The sequence below is a fragment of the Zingiber officinale genome, chromosome 3A, assembly GCF_018446385.1.
Source record: "Zingiber officinale cultivar Zhangliang chromosome 3A, Zo_v1.1, whole genome shotgun sequence".
NCBI lineage: Eukaryota > Viridiplantae > Streptophyta > Magnoliopsida > Zingiberales > Zingiberaceae > Zingiber > Zingiber officinale.
The window spans coordinates 12,743,282-12,770,357 of record NC_055990.1 but is presented as its reverse complement, the minus strand read 5'-3'; the positions used below and the strand labels follow the sequence as shown (position 1 = coordinate 12,770,357).

General features: G+C 40.5%; 1 protein-coding gene across 6 annotated transcripts; it reads left to right on the top strand.

Moving 5' to 3' along the window:
* The first annotated feature begins 21,826 nt into the window (after positions 1-21,826).
* Positions 21,827-24,493, top strand: LOC122051170. 6 transcript variants are annotated; one of them, XR_006131373.1, is made up of 6 exons: positions 21,827-22,366; positions 22,517-22,611; positions 23,303-23,402; positions 23,471-23,538; positions 23,615-23,709; positions 24,249-24,493. XR_006131373.1 is itself a non-coding variant. In XM_042612149.1 (6 exons), the coding sequence occupies exons 1-6, from the start codon at positions 22,211-22,213 to the stop codon at positions 24,349-24,351; spliced, it is 576 nt and encodes a 191-aa protein (XP_042468083.1). In that variant the 5' UTR covers positions 21,827-22,210; the 3' UTR covers positions 24,352-24,493. The 6 variants fall into 6 exon arrangements, 2 of the variants coding, with proteins under 2 accessions (XP_042468083.1, XP_042468084.1); XM_042612149.1 differs by having other exon boundaries at positions 23,303-23,361; XR_006131375.1 differs by lacking the exon at positions 23,471-23,538 and having other exon boundaries at positions 23,303-23,361.
* The last annotated feature ends 2,583 nt before the right edge of the window (positions 24,494-27,076 follow it).

Here is a 27,076-nt window from a genome sequence, read left to right as displayed (position 1 = left end):
TTCCGAACGCTGAGGAAGTTTGGGGTTAAACTAAACCCGCAAAAATGCCTCTTCGGAGCAAAAGGCGGGCGTTTCCTGGGCTACATAGTGATCGAGCGTGGTATAGAAGCAAATCCCAGCAAGGTGAAAGCTCTACAAGATATGCCGCCTCCAAGAAATCTAAGGGAAGTGCAACGCTTGACTGGTCGGATAACAGCGCTGTCCAGATTCATCTCAAAGACCGCCGATCGGAGCCTCTCATTTTTCAAAATCTTGCGCAAAGCCACGAAGTTTCACTGGGACGAAGAATGTGATCGGGCGTTCGAAGATCTGAAGGCGTATTTGAACTCTCTGCCTGTGCTTGCCAAGCCCGCTGTGGGTGAACCACTTTGTATTTATTTATCTTCAACTGAGCAAGTAGTTGGCTCGGCACTAGTGAGGGTAAATGGAGAAGAACCTGTATATTTTCTGAGCCATATTTTAAAGGACACTGAATCTCGCTACACTGGGCTTGAGAAGCTGGCTTTCGCTCTGATCCTCGCCGTTCAACGACTCCGTCCCTATTTCTTGGCTCACACTATTATCGTCCGGACTAACAGCCCATTGGGAAGAGTACTATTGAATCCAGAAGCGTCCGGGCGACTCATCAAATGGACAACGGAGTTAAGCGAGTTTGACATTCAGTATCAACCCCGTTCGGCAATAAAAGCTCAATCCTTGGCAGATTTTATTACCAAAGTACAAAAGCCTGAGGCCGAGGCCATGTGGAAGATATTTGTGGGCAGATCATCTACTCGGCTTGGGAGCGGGGTTGGAGTACTGCTACTCTCCCCCCAAGGAGAAAAGATGCACCTATCCGTCCGACTGGATTACCGAGCTACAAATAATGAAGCAGAATATGAGGCCCTTATAGCCGGCCTGCAGGCAACTCGGCATGTAGGAGCCGGACGGATAACACTGCATCAGATTCTCAACTGGCCGCTCAGCAGCTCTCTGGTGCTTTCGAGATTAACAACGATCGGCTCAATCTCTACGCTGAAGCCTTTGAAAAGCTCAAAGCCAATTTCAGAGAAGTCATTATCCAGAAGATACCTCGAGCGGAAAACCAGGCAGCAGACGAGTTAGCCAAACTGGCAAGTGCAATAGTGTCGGGCAACACCCAGCATCCAATTGAACAGGTATCTTTGGTAGCGCATGTCGACCGGATGGAAGGCCTCACGTTTCCAAGAGATTGGAGGACACCCATCATGGGGTTTCTCCGCTCGGGAGCTACGCCATCTGATCACAATGAAGCCCAGCTTCTCAGGAGGAGAGCCGGTCGGTTCACACTCATCGGCGATCAAATCTACAAGAAGGCTTTCTCTCATCCACTTTTGAAATGCGTAAGTTCGGAAGACGCAGCATACATCCTTCAAGAAGTACACCAAGGGTCATGCGGGGGACATCCGGGCGGACGGTCATTAGCCAAGAAAATCTTGCTAGCTGGATACTTTTGGCCGACCCTGCAAGCTGATGCCGCTCGAACCGTCGCAACGTGCCTATCTTGCCAGAAGTATCACAATGTCTCTCATCGACCGGCAGAGAAAATGAAGACATCCACAGTCTCCTGCCCATTCGATCAGTGGGGAATGGATATTGTTGGTCCATTTCCTATGGCGACCGGGCAGCGAAAATTTCTACTGGTGGCAGTCGATTATTTTTCCAAGTGGGTGGAGGCCGAGCCGCTAGCCAAGATCACCGAGCAGATGGTCAAAATGTTCATCTGGAAACACATCATCTGTCGGTTCGGCATCCCTCGCCGACTTGTTTCCGATAACGGGCGGCAATTCACAGGGAAGTTGCTCGAAGATTGGTGCAAAAGTTATGGCATCGAGCAACACTTCACGTCTATGGCATATCCCAAAAGAAACGGTCAAGCTGAAGTAGCCAATCGGGAAATTTTTCGTATTCTGCACGCTCGGCTCGACCATCTGGGAGGAAGCTGGGTAGATGAAGTGTCGGGCGTCCTATGGGCCATCCAAACGACTCCAAAGGAAGGAACGGGCGTCACACCTTTCCATCTGGTGTACGGCGGCAAAGCGGTGATTCCTGTTGAAGTCAGTGTCGAGTCCGCCCGAATCCAGAATTATGATGAGGGCAACGCCGAGCGCAGGAACATAGAGCTGGATTTGGTTGCTGAGGAGCGAGCCAAGGCATCCGTCCGGCTGATGGCGTACCGACAACGGATCAAGCAAAACTACAACCGGCGCGTAATCCCCAGATCATTCCAGGTCGGCGACCTTGTCTGGAAGAAAGTCAAGCCGGTCGGCGATGTCGGCAAGCTAGAAACTCCCTGGGCGGGCCCGTTCAAGGTTATCGAAAAGCTCCGCTCGGGCGCTTATTATTTGGAGGATGAAGACGGGCGCCAGCTGGACCGACCTTGGAGCGCGAATCATCTCCAGCCTTATCGAGCTGGGTGAAAGGTGCACTGATGTAACTCATTTTTGTGTACATTCTAGTCGCCCATGTCCTTGTAATGCAGGAAGCAAAAATGATAAAGGATGGCTAATGTGTTCGCCGAACGTCCACGTCAAAGTTAGCCTTAAAAGACCGTCGAGCTCCGACGTTAAATATCGAGAGACGAGCCGGCGTCTATAAACCCACTGAGCGGAAGACCGTCGAGCTCCGACGTTAAATATCGAGAGACGAGCCGGCGTCTATAAACCCGCCGAGCAGAAGACCGTCGAGCTCCGACGTTAAATATCGAGGCAGTATCTAAGTTAGCCTTAATAGGCCGTCGAGCTCCGACGTTAAATATCGAGAGACGAGCCGGCGTCTATAAACCCGCCGAGCGGAAGACCGTCGAGCTCCGACGTTAAATATCGAGAGACGAGCCGGCGTCTATAAACCCGCCGAGCAGAAGACCGTCGAGCTCCGACGTTAAATATCGAGAGACGAGCCGGCGTCTATAAACCCGCCGAGCGGAAGACCGTCGAGCTCCGACGTTAAATATCGAGAGACGAATCGGCGTCTATAAACCCACCGAGCAGAAGACCGTCGAGCTCCGACGTTAAATATCAAGAGACGAGATGGCGTCTATAAACCCGCCGAGCGGAAGACCGTCGAGCTCTGACGTTAAATATCGAGAGACGAGCCGGCGTCTATAAACCCGCCGAGCGGAAGACCGTTGGTAACCATGATTTCACTGCATTATTTTGATTCATATATGCATGGTTTGATGTTGATTTTATAGGTTTAAATCATGGATACATCACATTTCATGCATTATGTGTATTTTTGGATTTAATTGTAAATTATCTTATTTTGGTGTTATTTGGTGCTAATATTTAACTCTTATTTTGTAGGCATCAAAGGATCTTAGATTTGGATCTATTTGGACCGAAATTGGGCTCGAATCAGAGTTTAAACGAGAAGATCAAGCTTTGGGTTGATTTGGGCCGTTAATCAAGAATAGGAGAGATATGGACCATCCGTTGAAGATCTGGCCGATCCAACCTAATGGGGAGCAGATATGAGCCATTGATAAAGATCCAGAAGTTTTGATCTAGATCTGAGTTCATCTAGCCATTGATCCAGCCCGAAATATTCTGGACCGTTCAATGAAGACTGTGCAGATTCGGGCCACCTAGTGATGATCTGATCGATCCAACCTACGGGAGAGTAGATCCAGACCCTAGATCAACATCAGTACCTTCAGATCGGATTTTAGATGACTTTTCACCGTTGATTTAGCTCCAAATCAATCTCAGCCGTCGGTTCAAATCTGAGATCTGTTTAAATGAGAAGCTACAGTGCTCCAGCTTCTCCGTCGATTCCTCCACGCACAGTGCTTCATCCCGACGCGGTTTTCTCCGGATTTCGGCCCCTTTCTCTTCTCCGATCATTCTCCAGAGCTTCAACCTCGGTGAAGGACGTCCTAGCAGCTTCATCCCGATTCTCTGGAACCGATTTGGGTGTTCCCTCCGGCGCAATCTCCATTTCTTCGATACCTCTGTTCACCTCAGATTTGGAGGTGGTCCTCCAAATCTGAGCTCCGATTCCCATTAGAAACGCTAGGCGGTGGTCCTCCGGCGTTGTTGAGCTTCATCCGACCACAATTCGCAATCCGTAGCTCCCATGCCAGATTCAGAGGTCAAGGATGGAAGATTTCCATATTTTCAGCATTTTCTTGGGTTTAGGGTTGTTTCAGCTCGTCGGGGGTGGTCCGTCGGTGTTGTTAAACCTTCCTTGAGCTAATACGCAGCTGAGACGATCCATTGAGGTCCAAAGTTGGGTGGTCTCGACTTTGGCACTCTTGTGTGACGACAAGAGTGTGAAACTTGTGGAATTGATTGTGAGAATGGATTGGTTTACCCTTTTATTTCATTTTCTTACTATTTTGTAACTTAGAACAGATTACTTTTATGTTTTGTTATATTTTTATTCAAGTAGTTAGCATTTCTTTCCTTGTTGAAGCTTAGTTTAATTTTAATTTGTTGCTTGGTTAATTGTTTAGAGTTTAAGTTCTAAGTTAGGGTTTAATTTCTGTTTAGATCAGATTTAATTGCTTCTTGTTATTTAATTCAATGCTTAGATTAGATTTTATTTAAGTCTTGCTATTTCATTAGTAGTTAATTGTGTTGAAGATTAATTCATTACGTAGTGTGACAATGCGTATTGGACTAATCGGTGACACCTAGGTAGATTTCATTTATGCATTAGATTAATTTCTTATTTGCTTGCTTTACATTTGTTAGATTTATATTCAAAGTTCAAACCCCCATTTTATATTAAAAACCCCAAAAATAGGAATAAAAAGATAATCCTAAAATTACATTCTACCGTTGGTTCCTCGGGATCGATCCTGGGCTCGTTACTACAATATTATCATTTAGTTAAGGGGTTCAGTGAAATATACATTTATTAATTTGATTAGCGGGTGTGACAGATTCGCTTATCAAATTTTGACGCCGTTGCCGGGGAATATGATATGCAATGTTTGGTAATTTTAGGATTGTTTTGAATGCTTTCATGATTATATATCCATATGTTTGATTTTATTTTTTCCTGTGTCTTCTGATTTAATTTGCTAGTTTCAGTGTAAGAACAGGAAATTCAATAACCATGGATCCATTTTTTTCATATTTTGGAGAGGGGATGGAGAGACATTACAATCAACCTCAGACTCAATACTACCTACCTATGGAGCAGCGGAATAGGTATGAGGAAGTACAAGAATAATTTGCAGATTCAATATGGAAATTCAATGAAATTATGCATCAAATGAGTGAGCATCAAGAGCAACAATTTACAAGGATACAGAATATTCAGATTCAGTTGGATCAGATTGCATCATCCATTCATCAGTTACAAACATAAAACGCCAGTGAAGGGATGGATTGTGGAGCTCTTGTCAGGCCTGACACTGCATCTACTTCTTCACTAGATTCTTTAAGTACTTTTTATTGTTGTGATGATGTAGTTGAACCTACTTTTGATTCTACTAATGTTGTTGCTTTAGATGATGTGAATTATGTAGGTATTGTTGCAGAAGATGATTTAAGTGTAGGGGAATGCTTACTTGAAGCATTACCTCAAGAATCACCAAGAATAGAGGATGAAAGTGTAGGGATTTGTGCTATGGAGCCAAGCACCCAAGGATCACCACATGAGGTTGAACATTCACTAGAACCAGAGCTTGAGCATTCATTTGATGAAAAGGAGGTAATAAACACCACTCTAGGTACCTTTCAAGATGACAAGGTGAGTATTTTTTATGATTTTTCAGAAAATTTAATAGAGGTACCATTTTTTGATTTTATTAGATGTGATTCATTTATTGATATATTTTATACCCACACTAATATTCTCCTATTTTCTTTTTACCCCACATGCGTGTGGGAGGTATTTTCTTTTATTGATGTTGTAGGAGAACACAAGCTCCCGGAGTGGGTGCTAAAACTAAACCGATTAAGACCTCCAGAAAGAATGGTGAAGGGAAAAAGGATTAATAAGAAGAATTTAAGTGGAACCATGAGAACTCCACTTCCGGGGTGGATACTTCTTTTGAACCTTCTTCAGCCACCGGGAATTAAAGGGGAGTTGGTTCCGATTTAGCTTGCTTTTGAATTTTTAGTCATGCTTTGTTAATAAATTTGTTATACGTTTCTTTAATTTTATACTTTGCATTTTACTTTCACACTTTGCATTTTGTTTAGCATACATAGCAATTTCAATTTGAATAAAAGTCTCCATGAATTGTTTAGTGATACTTTTAAGATGGTAAAAGTCTCTTAAATTTGACCATCAATTTTAGGTCATTTAACATGATTGGATGCTTTTCTTGCATTATATTGGTTAATTTGGTGGTGGATTCCATTTTGATTAATTAAGCTTGATTGCATAAAAATACCTAGAGATGACCACTTTAAGCCTATACACGATTATATTCTTTTGTGTGGTATGCACTCATAGCAATTGAAACTCTAGAACTTGCTTAATTTCTTTTCAAAGTCATAATAGCATATGTATGCATGAAAATTGAGGATTTTGTCAATTTTGTTCCCCCTCATAATTTCCAATGTCTTTCTCCACAATTTTCTTGAAACATTCTCATCTAGAATTTGAATTTTTGAATATCCTTGCTTATCATTATTTCATTGGGAGTATTGGTTGAATTCTTGATGAGTTAGATTGTTTGATGATGGCCTATGTTTTAAGTATGGGGGAAGTGTTAAGTGTTAGTACTTTGAATGGATGTTAAATGTGAATGAAGTTGAAATTCATTTCTAGATTTTGTCAGAAGCAAATCTGTACAACAGATTTATTCTTGTTTTGGTCTTGTTTTGAAATCTGTTATTATGGAAGCATGGTTGGATATGAAGTTGCTATTGTGCAGTTGTTTTTAAATGCTACTGATGGGGAATTGAATCTATGGAACAACACTGAATTTGAAGTGGCAGAAATGTGCAGGAATTGTTTAGAAATGCAGAATTTTGTGCCAAGGAAATCAAGAATCAGGTACAACATTTAAACAAATGAGAAGTTTAAGGAAGCTTTGGGATTTGAGGTAACAAATGGTTTCGTGTTCTTTATTGACTTCTATAAGTTGTATAGTTAGTTTACAAAGGAGTCGAATGGTTGTAATAAAGGACAACTGCAGAAAAATTCAGCACTTCAGATTGCTAAAAGTCTGAACTTTTAACGGTGAGTTGCAATTGTTTGTAATTTGATCAAGGGAATTAGTATTGTAGTGTCAATTGGTGAGTCCTATTTCATTCAAGAAGCATTCTAGCTTGGAATTGAAATTTTGGAAAGGGAAGATAAATTGGGCAGATTCTGAATTCTGAATGTGAAATAGCTGGAAGAAGTTTGTGTCAAATGAGAACCTGTGGAAGTCATCAATGAACTACTGTGGAGGCAAAGAAGACTCATCAAATGACAAGAATACATATAGAGATCTCTTAATGGACAATGGTAGCACTGCTGGAATTCTGAAGCAACATCACAGTGATAAGAAGACTATGTATCAAGACAAAGCTGAGTTTCTGAAATCCATTTCTGACCCTTGCTGTTGCTGAAGAAGCTTATAAGAAGTGTTGTAAAGTGAAGAAACAAATGGGAAGTTGACATTAATAGCTTCTACCAAGATTCATTTCCATTACTGAAAAGTATGAATCTGAAAGTGCAGAATTTTGGAGTTGCATAATTGTGTGCAGAATTGTGCCAATTGAAAAACAAATTGTAACAAACTAGAGTTGCTGAAACTTGTTAAGTTTTGAAGGATGAATTGGTAAAGATCTTAAGAGTTTTGATGGAAAGAAATTGAAATTTTTGAAGGCCTAATGGTGGCTAATTGACACAAAGCCAGGAAGCTGTGCAAGAATCAGCTGGATTACTGCAGAATGCAGTTTGATTCTTGATTTATTTAATGCTTTGTGTGGTTCTATGAACTGAAGATTTAGAGTACATTCTTTGTAATTTAAGCATGCAGTGCTAATGGATGAAATTCTGAAAGTATAAGCTTGATTTCAATGCTAGAAGCAGTAAAAGAGAATTCTGTTACAGAGTTTAGAAATCTGAAATCTGCATTTTGCTATACTTAATGGAGACCAAGATATTTGTCCAGTTGCAACTTGAAATCTAAACGATCCAGAATTCAGAAGCTGCTGTTGATGCACTGATCATCTTGATAAAGGGAAACTGAAATCAAAGAGCTATTAGACTGCATAACTCAATTAGTTTCAGCTCATCAACTCAATAAGCTGAGTTATTGGAATTCGAAGTGATATTCTGCCTTGACCAATTCTGGGAAAATCTGAATTATTGTTGCTGGAATAGAATGCATTTCTTGTGCCAACTGCTGATGTTGTTTCTGATTTGGTTCATTTTGAATTCAAGTTCCAAACATTTCAGTGCTAAATGATGTTAACTTCCAAGCTTAACTCTACTTGATTTTGACCGAGATATTCTTAAATTCCAGATTCTGAAACTAAGTAGTGTGCTGCCCAGGAAGCTGCTGAATTTCGGATTTGCATTGTTTTGAGTTCTAAATATTTCAGTGCTAGATGAGATCTTTTCTTAAGCTTGACTCTTCATGGTTCAAGGGAAACAGCAAAATGCTTTTACTGCATGGATGTTTGAATTCTGTTTTTACTACTGTGAAGTCCTACAAAAATGAAATGTTGAAGTTTGATGAGAGAAATCAATAACATCATATTAGGAAACCAAGTGTGCCAATCCAGAATTGCAGATTTCTGTAAGACTTAAATCTAAAAGCAAAACCAAAATTGTTGAATAAACAGATTGCAATTCAGAAATGAAACTTTGTATCAAAGATGTATCAAAATTCAGGAGCAATGGTTTGGTTCTTCACCTATGCAGTACTCAAAGCTGTATGTTAACTCATAAATTCTGCAACTGGAATCTGAAGAAACAGGAAGCTGCAGATGAACTCTGGGGAACTGACTTTAAATCTGTGGATTGCTTGTTCCTTAAATTGACCAACCGGCAGTCTAAAAATTCTTTTAGATTTTGTTGCTGGAACATGAGTTGCAGAATTGAAGGTTTAGCAAATTCTTACACTGGACAATTCTGAATTTTGTGCTGTAAATGCAGATGCAACAGAACAGAGACAAACTAAGTCAATTCATTGGGAATTTCAAGCTGAACTCTTAATTTCTTATCTGAGAAACAAAAATCTAAAGCTACTAGTTGTGACAAAATTTTATTATGTATCTGTAAAGCAAAATGAAGTGCAGAAATTCTGTTTGCAGAGAAGCTGGATTCTGGTTTTGGTAGCTGCATTTCATTGCTTAATTCTGTGAGTTTGGTTAAGCCGGAAACTGAAGATTTGTTACTGCAATTGTGTGAATTCTACAGAGAATAACTTAAATCTGAATGTGAGCAAGTTCAATTACTGAATCTGAATTCAGTAGAAAAGTTACAAGTTCAGAATTATACAAGTTGCTTACGACAAGAATTCTATAATACTTTGCTGAATATTGAATGCTTTTAGCTTCGAACCTTGAATATTCTGTCGAACTGATGTATCAATTTGGATTGGATTAAATTTCATTGTTTCTAAACTTTATACATGAATTATTCATGTCTTGGACAATAAAATCTGCAGAATGATTAGAGAAGGAAAATCTGCAGAATGCTGTAACTCATTTACAGCAAGGAGCATTTCTGGTAAAAAAAACAAGGCAGAGGATAGATGTCACTGCTGGGAACTAAGAAGTTGTTACATTCATATCCTTATGAACAAAATTTCATGGAAGGGGGCTGCTGCTGGAGCAAATCTTTAGAGGAATGCAGTTAATTGGTTTTATTCAGAGTAAATCATATTTGGGTGTTGATTGCTGCAACCTGCAGTGCTGAATTCAATTCTGAAAATGTAGTGTTGGATGATGAATTTTGAAGAGTCTGGAATTTCTTTCACTTTGTTACCTGAACCAGAATGTAGAAGCTGCTGATTTCTGGAATTTGATAGCTGCACTTCAGTAGAATTCATTTTGAATGCTGCTGGAAGAAGTTTGTATTTCCCTGGTTCGTTGAAAATGAGCTAAAGATTTCAATATCTAGTTTCATTGAATTTGAGTATTAGTCATTCTTTGCTGCTTAACTTCTGCAATTTTGAATTTTTTTTTCTACTGCAATGGTGAGAAACTTGTAACTGCAAAGCACCACAGGAACAGAGGAAGAGAAAAATCAGAACCTGCAGCAGAAGAGAAAATCATAACAGTGTTCAAAGAGTGTTAAGAATTGGAAAGCATGATATTGTCCGAGACAACCAAATTTTAAGTGTGGGGGAGGGGATTCTTGTTGATTAATTATTGTGAGATGATTTTAGCTTTGAAGTGATAGAATTGAAGTGGAAATTTAGTAAACACAGTGAAGGAAAGGAAAAAAATGTGGCACATCAAAAGAGTATCAAAGGTGAAGGAAGAGTATCAAGATTTTTGGTTTGCTATTAAATTGGAGGGGAGGTTAGCTTGACATTTTGAATTGATAAAAACAAATGGTATTCATCTCTTTTTACATCAAAATGGTCAACTCATCAAGTATACTCCTCCAATACTCTCATCTTCTCATTTTCTTCATTAATGTCTTTTCTTTTGCCTATTTCATCCATTTCAATTGTTTTTTTTTTTGCTTGTATTTCAATTCTTGTTGATTAAATCCTTTTGATTCATGTATGCTATGTTTATAGTGGTGGAAAATTAGAAAATAAGCAAGCTTATGGTAGTGAAATGTTGTGAGTTGCATTGAGAGAGCTCCACTTATGTGCAATTTTGAGTGTGAGAGCTAGAATAGGTAAATCCCTTGTGAGATTGCAACCTGCTTAATTTTTCAATTGGATTGAAACTACCATACCTACTAATTAGTATTTGGATTGTATTCATGATTATTTGTGATCTTTAAGATGATCTTAGTTAAACTCATTTTACTATCTTTTATATATTGCTAGGGAATTTTCTATGGAGATGATTTTGAGTTTTCTTTCCTTTCACAAAATGTTCAAGACTAAGTGTGGGGGATTTGATAATCATGATTTCACTGCATTATTTTGATTCATATATGCATGGTTTGATGTTGATTTTATAGGTTTAAATCATGGTTACATCACATTTCATGCATTATGTGTATTTTTGGATTTAATTGTAAATTATCTTATTTTGGTGTTATTTGGTGCTAATATTTAACTCTTATTTTGTAGGCATCAAAGGATCTTAGATTTGGATCTATTTGGACCGAAATTGGGCTCGAATCAGAGTTTAAACGAGAAGATCAAGCTTTGGGTTGATTTGGGCCGTTCATCAAGAATAGGAGAGATATGGACCATCCGTTGAAGATCTGGCCGATCCAACCTAATGGGGAGTAGATATGAGCCATTGATGAAGATCCAGAAGTTTTGATCCAGATCTGAGTTCATCTAGCCATTGATCGAGCCCAAAACATTCTGGACCGTTCAATGAAGACTGTGCAGATCCAGGCCATCCAGTGATGATATGATCGATCTGACCTACGGGAGAGTAGATCTAGACCCTAGATCAACATCAGTACCTTCAGATCGGATTTTAGATGACTTTTCACCGTTGATTTAGCTCCAAATCAATCTCAATCGTCGGTTCAAATCTGAGATCTGTTTAAATGAGAAGCTACAGTGCTCCAGCTTCTTTGTCGATTCCTCCACGCACAGTGCTTCGTCCCGGCGCGGTTTTCTCTGGATTTCGGCCCCTTTCTCTTCTCCGATCATTCTCCCGAGCTTCAACCTCGATGAAGGACGTCCCAGCAGCTTCATCCCGATTCTCTGGAACCGATTTGGGTGTTCCCTCTGGCGCAATCTCCATTTCTTCGATACCTCTGTTCACCTCATATTTGGAGGTGGTCCTCAAAATCCGAGCTCCGATTTCCATCAGAAACGCTAGGTGGTGGTCCTCTAGCGTTGTTGAGCTTCATCCGACCACAATTCGCAATCCGTAGCTCCCATTCCAGATTCAGAGGTCAAGGATGGCATATTTCCAAATTTTCGGCATTTTCTTTGGTTTAGGGTTGTTTCAGCTCGTCGGGGGTGGTCTGTCGGTGTTATTGAACCTTCCTTGAGCTGATACGCAGCTGAGACGATCCATTGAGGTCCAAAATTGGGTGGTCTCGACTTTGGCACTCTTGTGTGACGGCAAGAGTGTGAAACTTGTGGAATTGATTGTGAGAATGGATTGGTTTACCCTTTTATTTCATTTTCTTACTATTTTGTAACTTAGAACAGATTACTTTTATGTTTTGTTATATTTTTATTCAAGTAGTTAGCATTTCTTTCCTTGTTGAAGCTTAGTTTAATTTTAATTTGTTGCTTGGTTAATTGTTTAGAGTTTAAGTTCTAAGTTAGGGTTTAATTTCTGTTTAGATCAGATTTAATTGCTTCTTGTTATTTAATTCAATGCTTAGATTAGATTTTATTTGAGTCTTGCTATTTCATTAGTAGTTAATTGTGTTGAAGATTAATTCATTACGTAGTGTGACAATGCGTATTGGACTAATCGGTGACACCTAGGTAGATTTCATTTATGCATTAGATTAATTTCTTATTTGCTTGCTTTACATTTGTTAGATTTATATTCAAAGTTCAAACCCCCATTTTATATTAAAAACCCCAAAAATAGGAATAAAAAGACAATCCTAAAATTACATTCTACCGTTGGTTCCTCGGGATCGATCCTGGGCTCGTTACTACAACATTATCATTTAGTTAAGGGGTCAGTGAAATATACATTTATTAATTTGATTAGAGGGTGTGACAGATTCGCTTATTAACCGTCAAGCTCCGACGTTAAATATCGAGAGACGAGCCGGCGTCTATAAACCCGCCGAGCGGAAGACCGTCGAGCTCCGACGTTAAATATCGAGAGACGAGCCGGCGTCTATAAACCCGCCGAGCGGAAGACCGTCGAGCTTCGACGTTAAATATCGAGAGACGAATCGGCGTCTATAAAACCGCCGAGCAGAAGACCGTCGAGCTCTGACGTTAAATATTGAGAGACGAGCCGACGTCTATAAACCCGCCGAGCGGAAGACCGTCGAGCTCCGACGTTAAATATCGAGAGACGAGCCGGCATCTATAAACCCGCCGAGCGGAAGACCGTCGAGCCCCGACGTTAAAAATCGAGAGACGAATCGGCGTCTATAAACTTTCCGATCGGGAGATAGTCTAGTGCCGACGATAAAATTCGATGTTAAAAGACGGGCAACCGGAGCCTGTAAGGCCGCTGGACGAATGGCTCTCTGCGTGGTCCTCGGTTGAAAGGGTCGAACCGTGATCTGGCCAGCTGTAATAGCGAGAATAAAGTCATCGTATGGCCGAGCGGCTCCTTTACAAAATGTACTTTTGACGCGGGAAAATTATGACCGAGGCTAAAGTTAGAGATTGGACGCTGGTCGAACAAAAAAATAACAAAAGAAAAAAATTCATTCACGCCGAGCGGCGGATAGACAAAATTTATAATATTTGCCCCGAGCGGCAAGCATACAGAAGATCGTAGATACTTGAAAGAAACTTCACAGACCCTCATTCACAGTCATCGAAAGTAAAAAGAGAATCAGGGATGGAGCCCATCATCGTCGCTAGATCTTCAAGGGGGGTGGACAGCTCGGCGGGTATGTGGCCCTTGGTCTTCATGTAGTCCACCGCCACTTTGATCGCCTCTTCAAAAATTAAGGATAGCTTGTCGCTAAACCTTTCACCAAATTCGTCCGAGCGGACGAATGCTTGGCGCACCTCCGCCGACCGACTGGGCTCTCCGTCTTGATACTCTTTAAGAGTAGCCTTGAAAGCGTCAAGGGCATCTTGAAGGTCCTTCAGAGCCCCCTCTGCTTTAGCCTGGTCGGCCGAACGACCCTCCCGTTCGGCGGACAAAGAGGCGTCTAATTCTTTAACCCACTGCTCTAACCCCCGGTTCTCTACCTTCATCATATCCATGTCATCGATGGCCTTAAGCTTCCGGGTGGTCGCAGTCTTTATTTCCTTGTCCCGCTGCTTGACCAAGGCTTCGAGGCGGGCCACTTCGCTCGTCAAGCCGGAAGACTTACCCCGTTCAGCTTCCAGTAACCTTTTGGCCTTCTCTAGAGCGGTCGTCGATGGTCTGCTTTCTCCCGCGGCTTTGAGCTTTTTCAGCTCGTTCCCCAGCTCGGCCAGTCGATTGTTGATGGCAATCTGCTCCACCCAGTTCTGCGAACGGATATGAACAAGTTAGAAACTCGATCCAAAATAACCAACAAAGCAAAAGAACATACCCCGGTCGCCTGTTGTAAATTGCTATCGCCAAGCTAACCAGGAGTCATCATGGCGATCCGAAGCCGAGCATCCTTCCAAGCTTTGGCGAGGGGACCCGTGAGGGTGATCTGCTGCTCGGGGACCACCGGCCGATCAGCAGCCACCATGTATTCTTCCGACGGGAGGCGCAAGATGGTTTTTATTAACCTCGGGCCGCTCGGATCACCCTGGGGCGCAGCGGCCTTACCGGACGGCTCACCGGTGGAGGAAGAAGGACGGTCGCCCAATCGCCTAAGGCGCCGCATGGTTCGGGGAGGGCTCGAGGGTGGCACCTCAGAGGCAGCCCTTGGAGAGACGCGTGGCGTGGGTGTTCTCTCTATAGAGACCGTCCCGGATAGCACTGGAGCTTCATCACCCCGCTCTGAGCGTCGTTCGTAAGATGTGGTCTGCTGGGAAACTCGTTTTGGCTGTCCGCGCTTCCGAGTTACCAGGGGGGCTTCGTCAACCGAGCAGCCCTCTACCCCAACTTGAGTGGAGGGCTCCACATCGCCTGTAGCCTCGCCTAGAGAGGCAGAAGCGTCTAGGGCTTCGGGGACAATTTGGGTCCCCTCACCTTCCCCCGTGGTCGGACCGACTGGGGTCAAGCCCCGCTCGGCAACCTCTTTATTCTTGGCCGCCTCGATCTCAGCGGCTCTCAATTTCAGCCGCTCGGTAGCCTTGGCTCGCCACATGACTTCGGCTGTAGAAGCAAAGAATAAATCAGTTAGAACAAAGGAGAAAGGATGATAAGAGAACTTACTCATGCTGCAAGGCAGGACGGCCGGAATAGGGGACAAGCCAAATGTGTATAGTACTCCCGGAAGGAGCAGCTTGTCGATGTGGTATCGCTGTCCGACCAGCCGGTCGGCTGCATGAAGGTAGGCCAGATCACCCCTAAACTTGCCGAGCTCCGGTTGTGCTGGCATCGCAGTTTGCCATTTGATACGGAAGGCCGGTGGCTCAGGGAAACGAATGTAGAAGAAATGCTCCTTCCAGTGTTTGTTGGAGCTCAGCATATTATCAAAGAGAATGAAACCTATCCTAGACTGGAAAACGAAAGTACCCCACTCGGCTTGCTTAGGGTAATAGAAGTAATGAAAAATTTTGGGGTCCAAGGGGATGTCGTTCAGTTTAAAGAGAATTATCACCCCGCTCAGCAGCCTTATGGAATTGGGAACTATTTGGCCGAGCGGGATACGAAAGTAGTTGCATACTTGCAGGAAAAACTTATGGGGTGGAAAGCGTAGTCCGACCAAAAATTGGTCTCGGAAGAAAAGAACAATGTCGGGCGGCGGGTCATGAGGCCGGTCGGTGGGGGTGGCAAGTACTATATGGTGGTCGATCGGCAGGTTATAAGTTCGAGTGAGGTGCAGGACGTCCTCCTCGTCAAACCGGCTCTCCATGGTCGTGTACCAAAGACCAGGAGCACCGCCGGTCGGCTGTGAAGTACTAGTCATGGTCGAAAGACAAAGGAATGCAGGACCACAAGGAAAGGTTCGAGCAAGGAATGAAGGGAAATCGACTGAATGAAACAACCAACAGAAAGAAGAAAATGTAGGAAGCGAGGAAAAGAGTCTTACGAGCAAAAGGGATGATCGACTGGGGCCTAGGGGTTGCTGAAGAATGGAGGGGCAAGGTCGCCGGAGAAGAAGAAGAGCAGAGGGGCGTAGGGGGAGGATGAAGCAAAAATACGGCGAGGAAGGAGTCGCGAGCTTTATATCGCCAGTCACGAGCAGCCTCCACCGTCTGATCTAGGTCGTGAAGAACGAGGCCATCATCCAACCGTTCATTTCAAACGGCGGCTATCCCATCGGAGGTAACGCCACCGCCATACACTGACAAAAGCAAGATAGTCACGTGTCAGCAGGATACAGGTCACATTTAATGAGCGCCCCTTACCGCGCGCAGCACACGTGATTGGCAGTAGGGGAGAGGATTTGGCATGGATTCCAAGGGAATACAAGGCACGGGCAAGACACCACCGAATGGATGAGCATCCCTAAGCCTGGCCGAGCGGACTAATATAGCGGCCGTTACTCAATCAGATCGGCAGTCCAGTCAGTCAGACTTCGCCTCCTTCGACTAGACTTGAGGGGGAGATAAGTGATCCGGCGGTTAGAACAGGGGACCCCTATTTTGAGGGGTCAACGCCACGTGGAAATCAAAGGGCCAGGTGGCCGACCGGAGAAGGGCGGACCGGCCAGCCGACTGGTGAATCAGCGATGGCAAAAGGCACCCCTACAGGAGTCGGGGTTCCGACGCTCGATTGAACAGTAACGAAGGGTCGAGCGGAAGTCAGGCTCGGCCGAAGACATAAGGTAACATACTGCTAGCAGACCCCACATAGCACCTTATCGAGGATCTCCTCAGCATACCGATGCATATAGAGGGACGGACGTGATGTGAGTGTCGTCCGACCGGACGGGAGATGAGTGCCGACTGGCCGGACGCCCCGGCATGGAGTAGGGAGAGAAGGACAAGGTGTTGGAGTGTATACTGAAAGCCTAAGCTTTTGTAAATATTTGTTTTAAATACAGAATCACATTTGGTCAAATTATCTACATTTATTTGTAGTTGTTCAATTAATTTATATTATAGATAACATAGTATGTGGTGTCACATACAGAAGATGATGTTATCAGTACCTTATAAATTATAAACAATAGCTCACGACCAAAATGGAAAGGAACAAACCATTGGAAGGTCGTAGTGTAATTAGAAATTAGTTTATCTTAACTATTTAATTACACTAGTACACTTATAGTATATTGAGTAGGACCATTAGAGGTCGTTTCTTTTATACTGACTTTATAAAGAAACAAAGATCTCAGTTATTATGGAAGTGTGTGCTCTTAATCCTAATATAATAACAAGCACATATATTTGATATTTATTTCTTTAATTTATCAATGGGTGAGATTTAGTTCGATAAATCAATAAGCCCGATAAGTTGGGAAATGATATCACTTATAGTGTGTGTTGTTGATTATAGAAGGAAACTATGTCCTAGTTATCTAGGTTGATAATGTCCCCAAGATGAGCTCATAAAGATTGTCATGTTAAACCCTGCAGGTGGAATTAGTCCGACATGATGATAAGGTTGAGTGGTACTATTCTTGGACTAAGATATTAATTAAATGAGTTGTCAGTAACTCACTTAATTAGTGGATATTCGATATCTTAAACACAGGGAGACTAACACACTCATAATAAGAAGGAGCCCAAAAATGTAATTTGGGATTGGTGCGGTAGTTCAATGATAGTTCTCTAGTGGAATGAATTATCATTGATAAAATTAAGTTGTGTGTTCGGGGCAAACACGGGATGTTTAATTTTATCGGGAGACAAAAACCAATTCCTCCTCTCGGTCCCTATCGTAGCCTCTTATTTATAGAGTACTATACCCACCTATACCCACCTTCTATACCCACCTAAAGGGGGTCGACCAAGCTTGCTTGGGAACCAAGTTAGGGTCGGCCTAAGCATGAATTGGGGTGGCCGACCCTAGCTTGAAGCCAAGCTAAAGGGGTCGGCCATATTAAATTAAAAGAGATTTTTAATTTTAATTTTTATTATGTGGAAGATATGATTTATTAAAGAGAATTAAAATTAAAATATCTCTCTTGTAAAAGATCTACAAAAGATTAAAGAAAGATATTAGATTTCTTTCCTTATTTGTAAATTGGTGAGATATTTTATTTTCTCTTTAAAAATTATTCACATGATGTAAAATTAAAATTATGGAAATTTTTTTTTATCAACCATGAAGAGATTTTTGAAGAGAAATTTTAATTTTAAAATTTCCGGAAACAAATTAGGAAGTTTTAATTTGTTGATTAAAACTTGTCTAATTTATTTCTCTTGATGTGGCCGGCCAATATTGATTTAATTGGGAAATTTTATTTTATTTTTCTCAATTAAATCATGTCAAAGAAATTATGAAAATTTTATTGTAATTAAATTTCCTAATTTGCCAAAGCCAAGGAATATAAAAGAAGGGTTAAGGGTGCCTTCATGAGAGGAACATCTATTATTTCTCTTCTCTTTTTCCTTGGTGATTGTGGCCGGCCATCATCCTCTCCCTCTCTTCCTCTTGTGGTGGCCGAATCCTTCATCTCCCTTGGAGCTCTTGTGGTGGCCGGATACTACTTGGAGAGGAAGAAGAAGAAGGAGAAAAAGCTTGTATCTCTTGGAGCTTGGTTGATGTTTTGATCTTCATCCTTGGTGAAGCATCCTTGTTGTGGCCGAACCTAGCTAGGAGGAGAAGAAGGTGGTTGGTGGTTTCTCATCTCGGAAGATCGTTGCCCACACAACGTCCGAGGTTAGAAGAGGAATACGGTAGAAGATCAAGAGGTCTTTCTAGAAGGTATAACTAGTAGTTTTTACTTTTCTACATCATACTAGTTATTTATGGAAATAATACCAAATACAAGAGGCTTACGATTTAATATTTCGAATATGTTTTTCGATGTTGTGTTCTTTTGTTTTATTTTTCCTTGTGATTTGATTGTTCTCTTCGGTTAACCTAAAGTTATTTTAGGAAATTAAATATTAACTTTTTATAAAAGGTTTTGTCTAGTCGGTGGTGGTTGCTCCCATATCCAAGAAGGCCATGTGCCTCGCCACGTCAGTACTGGGAACCAATTATGGAAATTAATATTTAATGGAATTAATAACTTAAGGTGATTTTGGTCGAACGTGTTAAGTTCCGCAGGAGATCCAAGTCTAAACCTAAAAGAACAAATAGATTAAGTTTTGGATCAAACGTGTTAAGTTCCGCAGGCGATCCAAAATTTAATTTAAAAGAACACATGGTAGCTAGGAAAAGGTTCAGACCTATGTACAAAATTTTTGTACAGTGGAACCTCTAGGTTTTCCGAGTAGCAACCAACACAAGGAACATCTTATGATAGTTGTCAAGTCCTATGACTAAGCCATACTCCAAATCTGGCGACAAGGTGTTCTATTGTCCCATCGAAGACATGCCTAGACTGTAGCAGTATGGTGTCAGGTAAGCTTTCTGACAAACACATACCAAGGTATGGGCTAAGGACACGTATGTGCCTCGGTAGGTGTGCGTGAGTTCTTTCACCGCTCTATATAAGGAGCCTTATACTTCGCCGGAGGTACGCATTCTACAATCTCGAGAGCCACTTTCTTGTTGACGAGTTTCACCTGACTTGAGCGTCGGAGGGTCGTCGCCGAGAACCCCTTCCCGGCCCGACTTTTGTGCAGGTTCACCGGAGGCTCGTGCGAACGGTCAGAGATCTACATCAGCAACCAAAGAGTGTCACGTGCCCAACGTCCGTTGACTCCGCTTTCGGACAGCATCAGTGAGGTTGTAAGGCTTCTCCGCCTTCGGTAGTTACCGAGAAGGAGTATTTTTATAGTGGAGGGTGCGTGAGTGTGTGGATCCTTGGACTAGTCACCTCTTCTTGAGGTGGATACCAAGTAAATCCCTAGAGTTAGCGTTGTTGTTTGTGTTTCTTGTATTTCCGCTGCACATGATCCCAAGAAGTGAGCAATGACAATCGCAACGAGCTATTCACCCCCCCCCCCTCTAGCTACATTTTGGTCCCAACAAATGGTATCAGAGCAAGGTTGTTCTTCGTCGGAATCATCACCGGAAGGGCCAAAAAGCTAGAGGGTGAAGAAGTTGAAGCAAGATCAATAAGTCGAAGACTTCATCAAAAGGCTCAACTTCAACATGGAATTCCAAGATGGACTTGGATTCGTTACGAGAGTGCCTCCACCATTTGTATCTACAAACTTCGATTCTTGGAAATCAAGAATCGAGAAACTTCTTATGGTGGAGATAGAGCAATGGTTTGCTCTAATGGAAGGCTTCGAAGCTCCAAAGAATTCAAAGGAAAAAATTCTCAAGAGGAGCAAGTGGAGCCAAGAACAAATCCAAAGGAGTGAGGCTAATGACAAAGTGACCAAGCTTTTGGTCAATCTATTACCGAGCAACATCTTGGAGAAATTGGAAAATTTGAAGATGCCAAAGAGCTTTGGAGCAAATTGGCCAAGCTTCATGAAGACCCTTCCACTGTACAAAATCAAGACAAATCCAAAAAGGGCAACTCATTAGAACAAGACCAAGAGGAGGAGGACTCCGAAGTTGAGAGATGCTCAACTTCCGAAGAAGAAGTCTAAGAAGCTTCATCATCAAAGAAATACAATGAAAAGGGCAAAGAGGGAGTATACTCTTTGTTCCATATACAAGATGAAGATGAAGAAGCCTCCACCTCTAGGATTGAGAGGAAGCAATTTTTGGTGACGCGGAATCAAGAAAAAGGAGAAGCTTCTACATCTGGCTCAAATGGAGAAGAAGTCATCCATACAAGCAAAGGTATATCAATTTCAATTGTTAATAATAAAGATCATATTATTTACTTTGAGTGTAGGGAAAAAGAGCATTACAAGAGCAAATACCCTAAATTGGCAAAGAAAAAGGGTAAAGTGGCACCAAAAGGCAAGGAGAAGCCCAAGGAGATTGCTCCCGGAACAAAGAAGAGCAAGGAGTACATTATGTGCTTCTCTTGTAATCAAAAGGGACACTATCGGAGTCAATGTCCCAAGGGGAAGAAAGCGGTCAAGGCTCAAGGAGGAAGCACAACTCAAGGGGGAGCCTCCAAGATAAAACGTAAGGTATCATTTATTGAGCCTACCCCTTTAAATAATGGTAAAAAAACATGCTAATTCCAATTTTTATCATTTTAATACTATTTACCATAAGAATAGAAAGCATGATAGCATTAAGGAAAAAATATGTAGCTCTTCATGCTAAAACTACCACACCTAAGGTTAGGAAGGTAGATAACCAACTAGGAAATAATTCTAAGGGTTTTAAGCATATGCCTAAGAAAAGGAAAAATCTAAGGTTGAGGAACTATGGAAGGAAAATCAAGTCTTGAGGTCAAGACTTGATAAAATAGAAAGGATCCTTAGGAAAATCACAAATGAAACACAAGGGTCCAAAAATCATAACCTAGGTCTAGGAGTACAACAAGGGTCATCCAAGGGCCATAGGGGTTTGAGATACAAACCTAAAACCAAAAAGGATGTACCTTCTTACCATATTGTTCCATATAATTATGGAACCAACCTTAGGTCAAATGGTCAAGTTAAAAATACTAGGGAGCACTACAAGAAAATTGGGATTCTACAACACTTAAACGACAACGCTTTTTATAAAAAGCGTTGTCTATTTTTTTTTAACAATGCTTTTAGTGAAAAGCGTTGTCTATTTCATTATTTTCTTATTAATAGACATCGCTTTTCTAAAAACCGTTGTCTATTAGTGATTTTTACGGGTCAAAGACAACGCTTCGTAAAAAGCGTTGTCTATTAGATTGATTTTTAGTGTCTACAACAACGTTTTATAAAAAGTGTTGTCTATGTTTAAAATCTCATCTAAATCTTGATTAATACAAACCGTTGGATCTAAATCTTGATTAATACAAACCGTTGGATTTAGGTAAGGAGTAGAAAATCCGAACCCTTCTCCCAACTTCTATCGTCCGATCATTTTTTATCCCGAACCCTTCTCCCAACTCCTCATCTCATGCGGCTTCTCCATCCAACTCCTCTCCGGCCTCCAGATCCGGGGCGTCAACAAGGCTGTGTACTCCTGGAGAAATTGATCGTCAGGGTTTCCGCGGAAGCAATTTGGAGTCAACTAGCGTGAAATACGATTTTTTTTCTCATACCCGCACGAAGCCACTGCCTTGGGTGATCTCGGCAGCGGCCAGGGAGTTAGGTTTGGCAGCTCAAGGAGGGAGGGTAGAGACGGGAGAGGTGGCGGCGAGCGGGCGGCGGAGGATGGTCGGTGAGCTCGGGAGGGACGTGCAGTGGCTCAGGGAGGGAAGGTGGTGGGATTGAGAAGCAAGGCGAGCCTCGGGGTGGCACAGGCGAGCTTCAGAGGGCAGTGTGCAGTAGATGCCTTTTTCCTCCTTCCATTCTTTCCCTATTTTCATCCGAATACACAACTTTCTCCCTCTCTTTTCCTCTCCCTCCCTCTCCCTTCCCTCCTTTCTCTCCTCCCCTCATTTCTCTTCTTCCCCTTCTCTTCCTTTCTCCCTGAATGCACACTGTGTAAGCAACACTAAGTTCATCGCGGTCCTGATATTTTGTTTGTTAAAATTAGAAAATTGAATAGACAAATTATCTCTCTGTTTTCAGCCTTTACAATTGTTTCTTTGATGAATCAATATAATTTGGCTTACTTCTTTTTCCATCTTCTAGATACTGAAAATGGAAAAGGATTCAAGTTTCTCACGAGGAAGTGAAATGTCTCTACTGGAGCAATTTGAAGGTATATTGGAAGGAGATAAACTCATGTGAGCCTGCTAAGTTCCATTTTCCTTTATGAAAATATATGCATTTTGTAGTTTCCTTTTTGTTTTTCCCATACCAAATTATGTTCCCAATTATATCATGATTCATGAAGATTCTTCACACGGGCACATATTAAAGTTCTCTAACTGATGGAGGAGGTAGTTTGATTACATTAGAGCCAATAAGGGCTTCCTAAGACGAGAGAAAAATTCTGGAATAGCTCTCTGAATGTTTTACAGATCCAATTCTACAAGATATGCTTCATTGCCCACTGATTTAGTAAGTTGTTTAAGATACAGCAGCACCCATATGGCCATATGAAAGATTTAAAAAAAAGGCTACTAGAATGAGTAATTCTTTTATTGAAACTAGGTTCTGCAGGAGCAACTTTACCATGATAGAAAAGCTCACCTCAGCATCACCATTGAAATATTTGCTTTTCTTTGATCTTGCAACCATCTTTTCATTTCTTTAAATATTTTTTCTTTTAATTTTAAAACAATATTTTTGTAAGAAAGGCTCATGGGATATTGGTTTGTGTATCATATAATGACTATTCAAGCTCTTTGGTTTCTCATATGCTTCTTAATTTGTGTCATTTAAAGCAATAATAAATAATTATTCTTCTATTCATTTAAGTTATGATCTGACTTTTTTAATGATCTCGCTTTTTGGATTTTCTGTTTATTGCAGTGATGAAATAGGTTTCTTGGGCCCATCTCAGTTTGCTTCACTAGATCAGGATTTAAGTGGTTCTTCTCTTGACCAGTGCACTCCTATTCAGTTGGCTGATGTTAGTCTAGAGACTAATATAGTAGATTTGAATACAGTTCAATAAGACAAAAAAATTTTCTGGAACAGAAATAATAAATTGGCAATCTCCACTGATGTGCTATCTCATTTGTACATTGCTGCTCGCATGCATATATGTACGCATCTAGAAGATATAAACCATCTATCAACTTAACACTGAACAAAGGTGCCTTTTGCAGTGCATCTGCTCAGGAAAACTCTGATCACCTTCTTGAAGATGAAATTCTAAAACACACGAAGGCCTTACTGATTTTAAGCTGCAACTTCAGCAGTGCTTGGAATGACAGGTCAGTTCTAGTTTAAAGACCCTTTTGAATCAGGCTCTAATGATCACTATGTCTATAGCATTTTCTTCCATGAGTTTGGATTGATTTAAGTTTGAAAGCACTGAAATCACTCTTTTAATAAATTTTCATCAAATTTCTTGAATAACTGAATGCATTTTAGAATGGAGAAATACTGAGATGTGCTTTATTTTTATTTTATCTTTTTAACAATCTACATGTTTATTTTAGTACTCTTTCTATGTACTTTACGTGTCTATTGTTTCCTAATGTTGCTTTGCATATTTTCTTCGATGGTTCTATGGGCATTTAGACTAACAGAAACATTAGGAAAAGCCATCAGTAATCTTCATTTTAGCACTAACTGCACAAAATAGCTACAGAAAATCTTCATTAAGATATTGCGTGTGTTTGGTAGGTAGAAAGTCATGATGATTGTTTTGTTTTGTTTCATTAAGATATTACGTGTGTTTGTTTCTTCATTAAGATATTTCAGTAATGCTCATGTATGGACTTGAAACATATTATTGCTACTTTTGTAGGTGGATACAGGACAGTCGAGATCAATACACTAAGGAGCGTCTGGATTCAGTAATTGATCAGTACACTAAGCGTCTGGATTCAGTAACTACTGTACTATTTTGAGTAAACAGATTGTTGGCTACTTCAGTATTCAGTATTCAGTATTCAGTAAACTGATTGTTGGCTAAACAGATTGTAGCTGTTCAAAACAGATTTTTTGTGCTCTTTTGTTTTATATGTGAATATCACTATATACTTTGAAACAGAATTAGTGTTAATTTTGATATTTACTAGCTTCTCATGTAATTAATTACTAATATTACTTCAACGTCAGATTTCTATTATTTTGATGAGTTTGAAATCATTAACTGCGTTGATTATATGTAAAATTCTAATCTAGACATGGTAAAAGAAAAATAATAGTTTCGTAAATATAAAAATAATGATTTTTAAATAATTTTTTTTCTTTAAAACGACAACGCTTTTAAAGCGTTGCAAAAAGTGTTGTCTTTGTAAAAAAACAACAACGCTTTAAAAGCGTTGCAAAACGTTGCCTTTGCATAAAACGACAATGCTTTTAAAGCGTTGCAAAAGCGTTGTCTTTGGTACAAACGACAACGCTTTAAAAGCGTTGTCGTTGAGCAGACTTTTAACAACAGTGCCTTTAACAACGCTTTTTCAGGCACAAAGACAACGCTTTAAAAGCGTTGTCTATTAGCTTTTTTGTTGTAGTGGAGGTTATTCCTAAGAGTATTTTTACAACAACAAATATGACTAAGACTTCTAAGAAGTCCAAGAAAGTCACTAAGAAGGTCACAAGGGAGGAAATCCCTAGGGTTGATCTAGAAAAGGTGACCAAGCTTCTAAGAAGTCTAACAAGGTCACTAGGGATGTATCTAGGGAGGCTATCCTTAGTAAGTACCTAGAGCATCCAATGAGCACCAATAAGCTTTGGGTTCCTAGGAGCATTTTCTCTACCCCTTAGATGGGTTAGAGAGTGCCAACTCTGATTAGAAGGGTAGTTAACCCAACTTTGATGAAGTTGACACTCTAAGAGCATTTTCAAGGTTATTATTAACCTTTTGAAAATGAAAGGGATTTGAAATTTACTCTTAATTGGAGTAATATATGGCATGAGTAGAGAAGTTTGATGTATTTTCAATGGCACAACCAAATATGAGTAAAAGAAATACAAATTTGGAATTTTGGCATTTTCTTAGAAAGTTAAGGGCAAGTTAGGCCTTATTTTTAATGATTACTCTTTGAAAGAGTAATTTGTGCCAAAATTTGAGGAATATGCTTAATTTAAATTGGCACAATGTAGGAAAAGCAAAGAAAATGTCAAAATTAGATTTTGGCATTTTCTTGGGAAATATTGGGCAATCTAGGTTTAAATTTTAAGTTTAGCTAAGGGTTAAGGATACTTAGATAGGTAATCTAAGGAAATTTCATTTATGCTAATTTGCCATGTTTGTTTGCCTTTCATATGTCATGACATCATATTGTTGCATTCATGGCTTATTATGAAAAATACAAAAATACCATGTCATGTCATACATACATCATGTAGTCATAGGAAATTTTCTTTTGAAAATTATTTATCTTTGATGTATGCCATAACATATCATGCATTATGTTTAATTCCTCGAAATTAATGATAAATGGCATTTATTAACAAATAACATCCTTGGTGGTTGTTCCTAACCTCAAAAATACCTAGATAGATATGCATGATCCCTAGATTAGGGCAAAACCAAACTTTACATCTCACAAAAGAACTATAAGGTGACATGTATGTGTTTTAGTACACATTAGATACAAGTGAGATGTTAGGATGATGAACAAAACTCAATATGTTGATTTAGTGCATTCTTTTGAGTTTTAAGTTCATCAAAACACATAGGTATGTGTTTTCCAATCATTGGGAAAGCTAATGTACAAGTTATGTGCATTGAGCCCAAAGAACATGGTTGGATATTGGTTTTGAAAATCATTTTAAAATGCTTTTAGAAAACTTTGATGAAGACTATCTTTCGATAGTAATCATCATTGAAATGTTAGACACAAACTAGAAGAAAACACTAAAGTTTTTATAAATTTTTAAGTTTGTGTCAATCTTAGAAAATAGAAAGTATTTTCATAGAAAATTATTTTTCCTTGATAGTATATCCCCTAAGTAGTGTCTACATGAATTTTCACAATCTTTAGAATTTTGTAGAATTTTTGGGGAGTTTATGAAGTTGACTGAAATGGAATTTCAGCAATTTCAGAGCTTCAATCGATCACCCGATCGATTGGAGTACCTCAATCGATCGGGCGATCGATTGAGAAGGCATTTCTTTCGAGCAGAAGCTTGTTGGATCGATCCACCAATCGATCCACACTAGCTGAATCGATCAGTGGATCGATTCAAGCAAGTTCGATTGATTGGGACCCAACTCCAATCGATTGGGGATGCTGATTTTGGTTGAGAAAGCTTGTTTTCAACATTCTAAATCATTTTTAGTCTATAAAACCACTCCTAACCCCTTAAAACACATTTGTATATATTTAGGGAGAGTTTTCATGATGAAAATGGTTGACTAGGCTCATTTTGAGACATTACAAAATGTTTTTTTAGTCGACGTTGAGAGTCAATTAATGAAGGTCTGTGAAAGTTCACTGGTAAAGAGATAGGTAGTCGACTAGTAGCTGAGATGCAGAGTTGGAAGAAGTTGTTGAATAGATAAAGTTAGAGCAATGCTTGAATTTTGAGAGATTCATCAGTTCAACTGATGAAGTGCAAGTAGTTGACTAATGAGCGACATTCAGTCAAAAGAGGGTTTCATGAAGATTTTGACACATTAAT

What these genes read in the sequence shown, in the direction of transcription:
- LOC122051170 (XM_042612149.1), top strand. Translation starts at nt 22,211, where the DNA reads ATGCCTTTTTCCTCCTTCCATTCTTTCCCTATTTTCATCCGAATACAC. An exon ending in TCTCCCTGAATGCACACTGT is followed by an intron (nt 22,367 to 22,516) that starts GTAAGCAACACT and finishes TCCATCTTCTAG; the next exon opens with ATACTGAAAATGGAAAAGGA. An exon ending in TGCTGCTCGCATGCATATAT is followed by an intron (nt 23,539 to 23,614) that starts GTACGCATCTAG and finishes GCATCTGCTCAG; the next exon opens with GAAAACTCTGATCACCTTCT.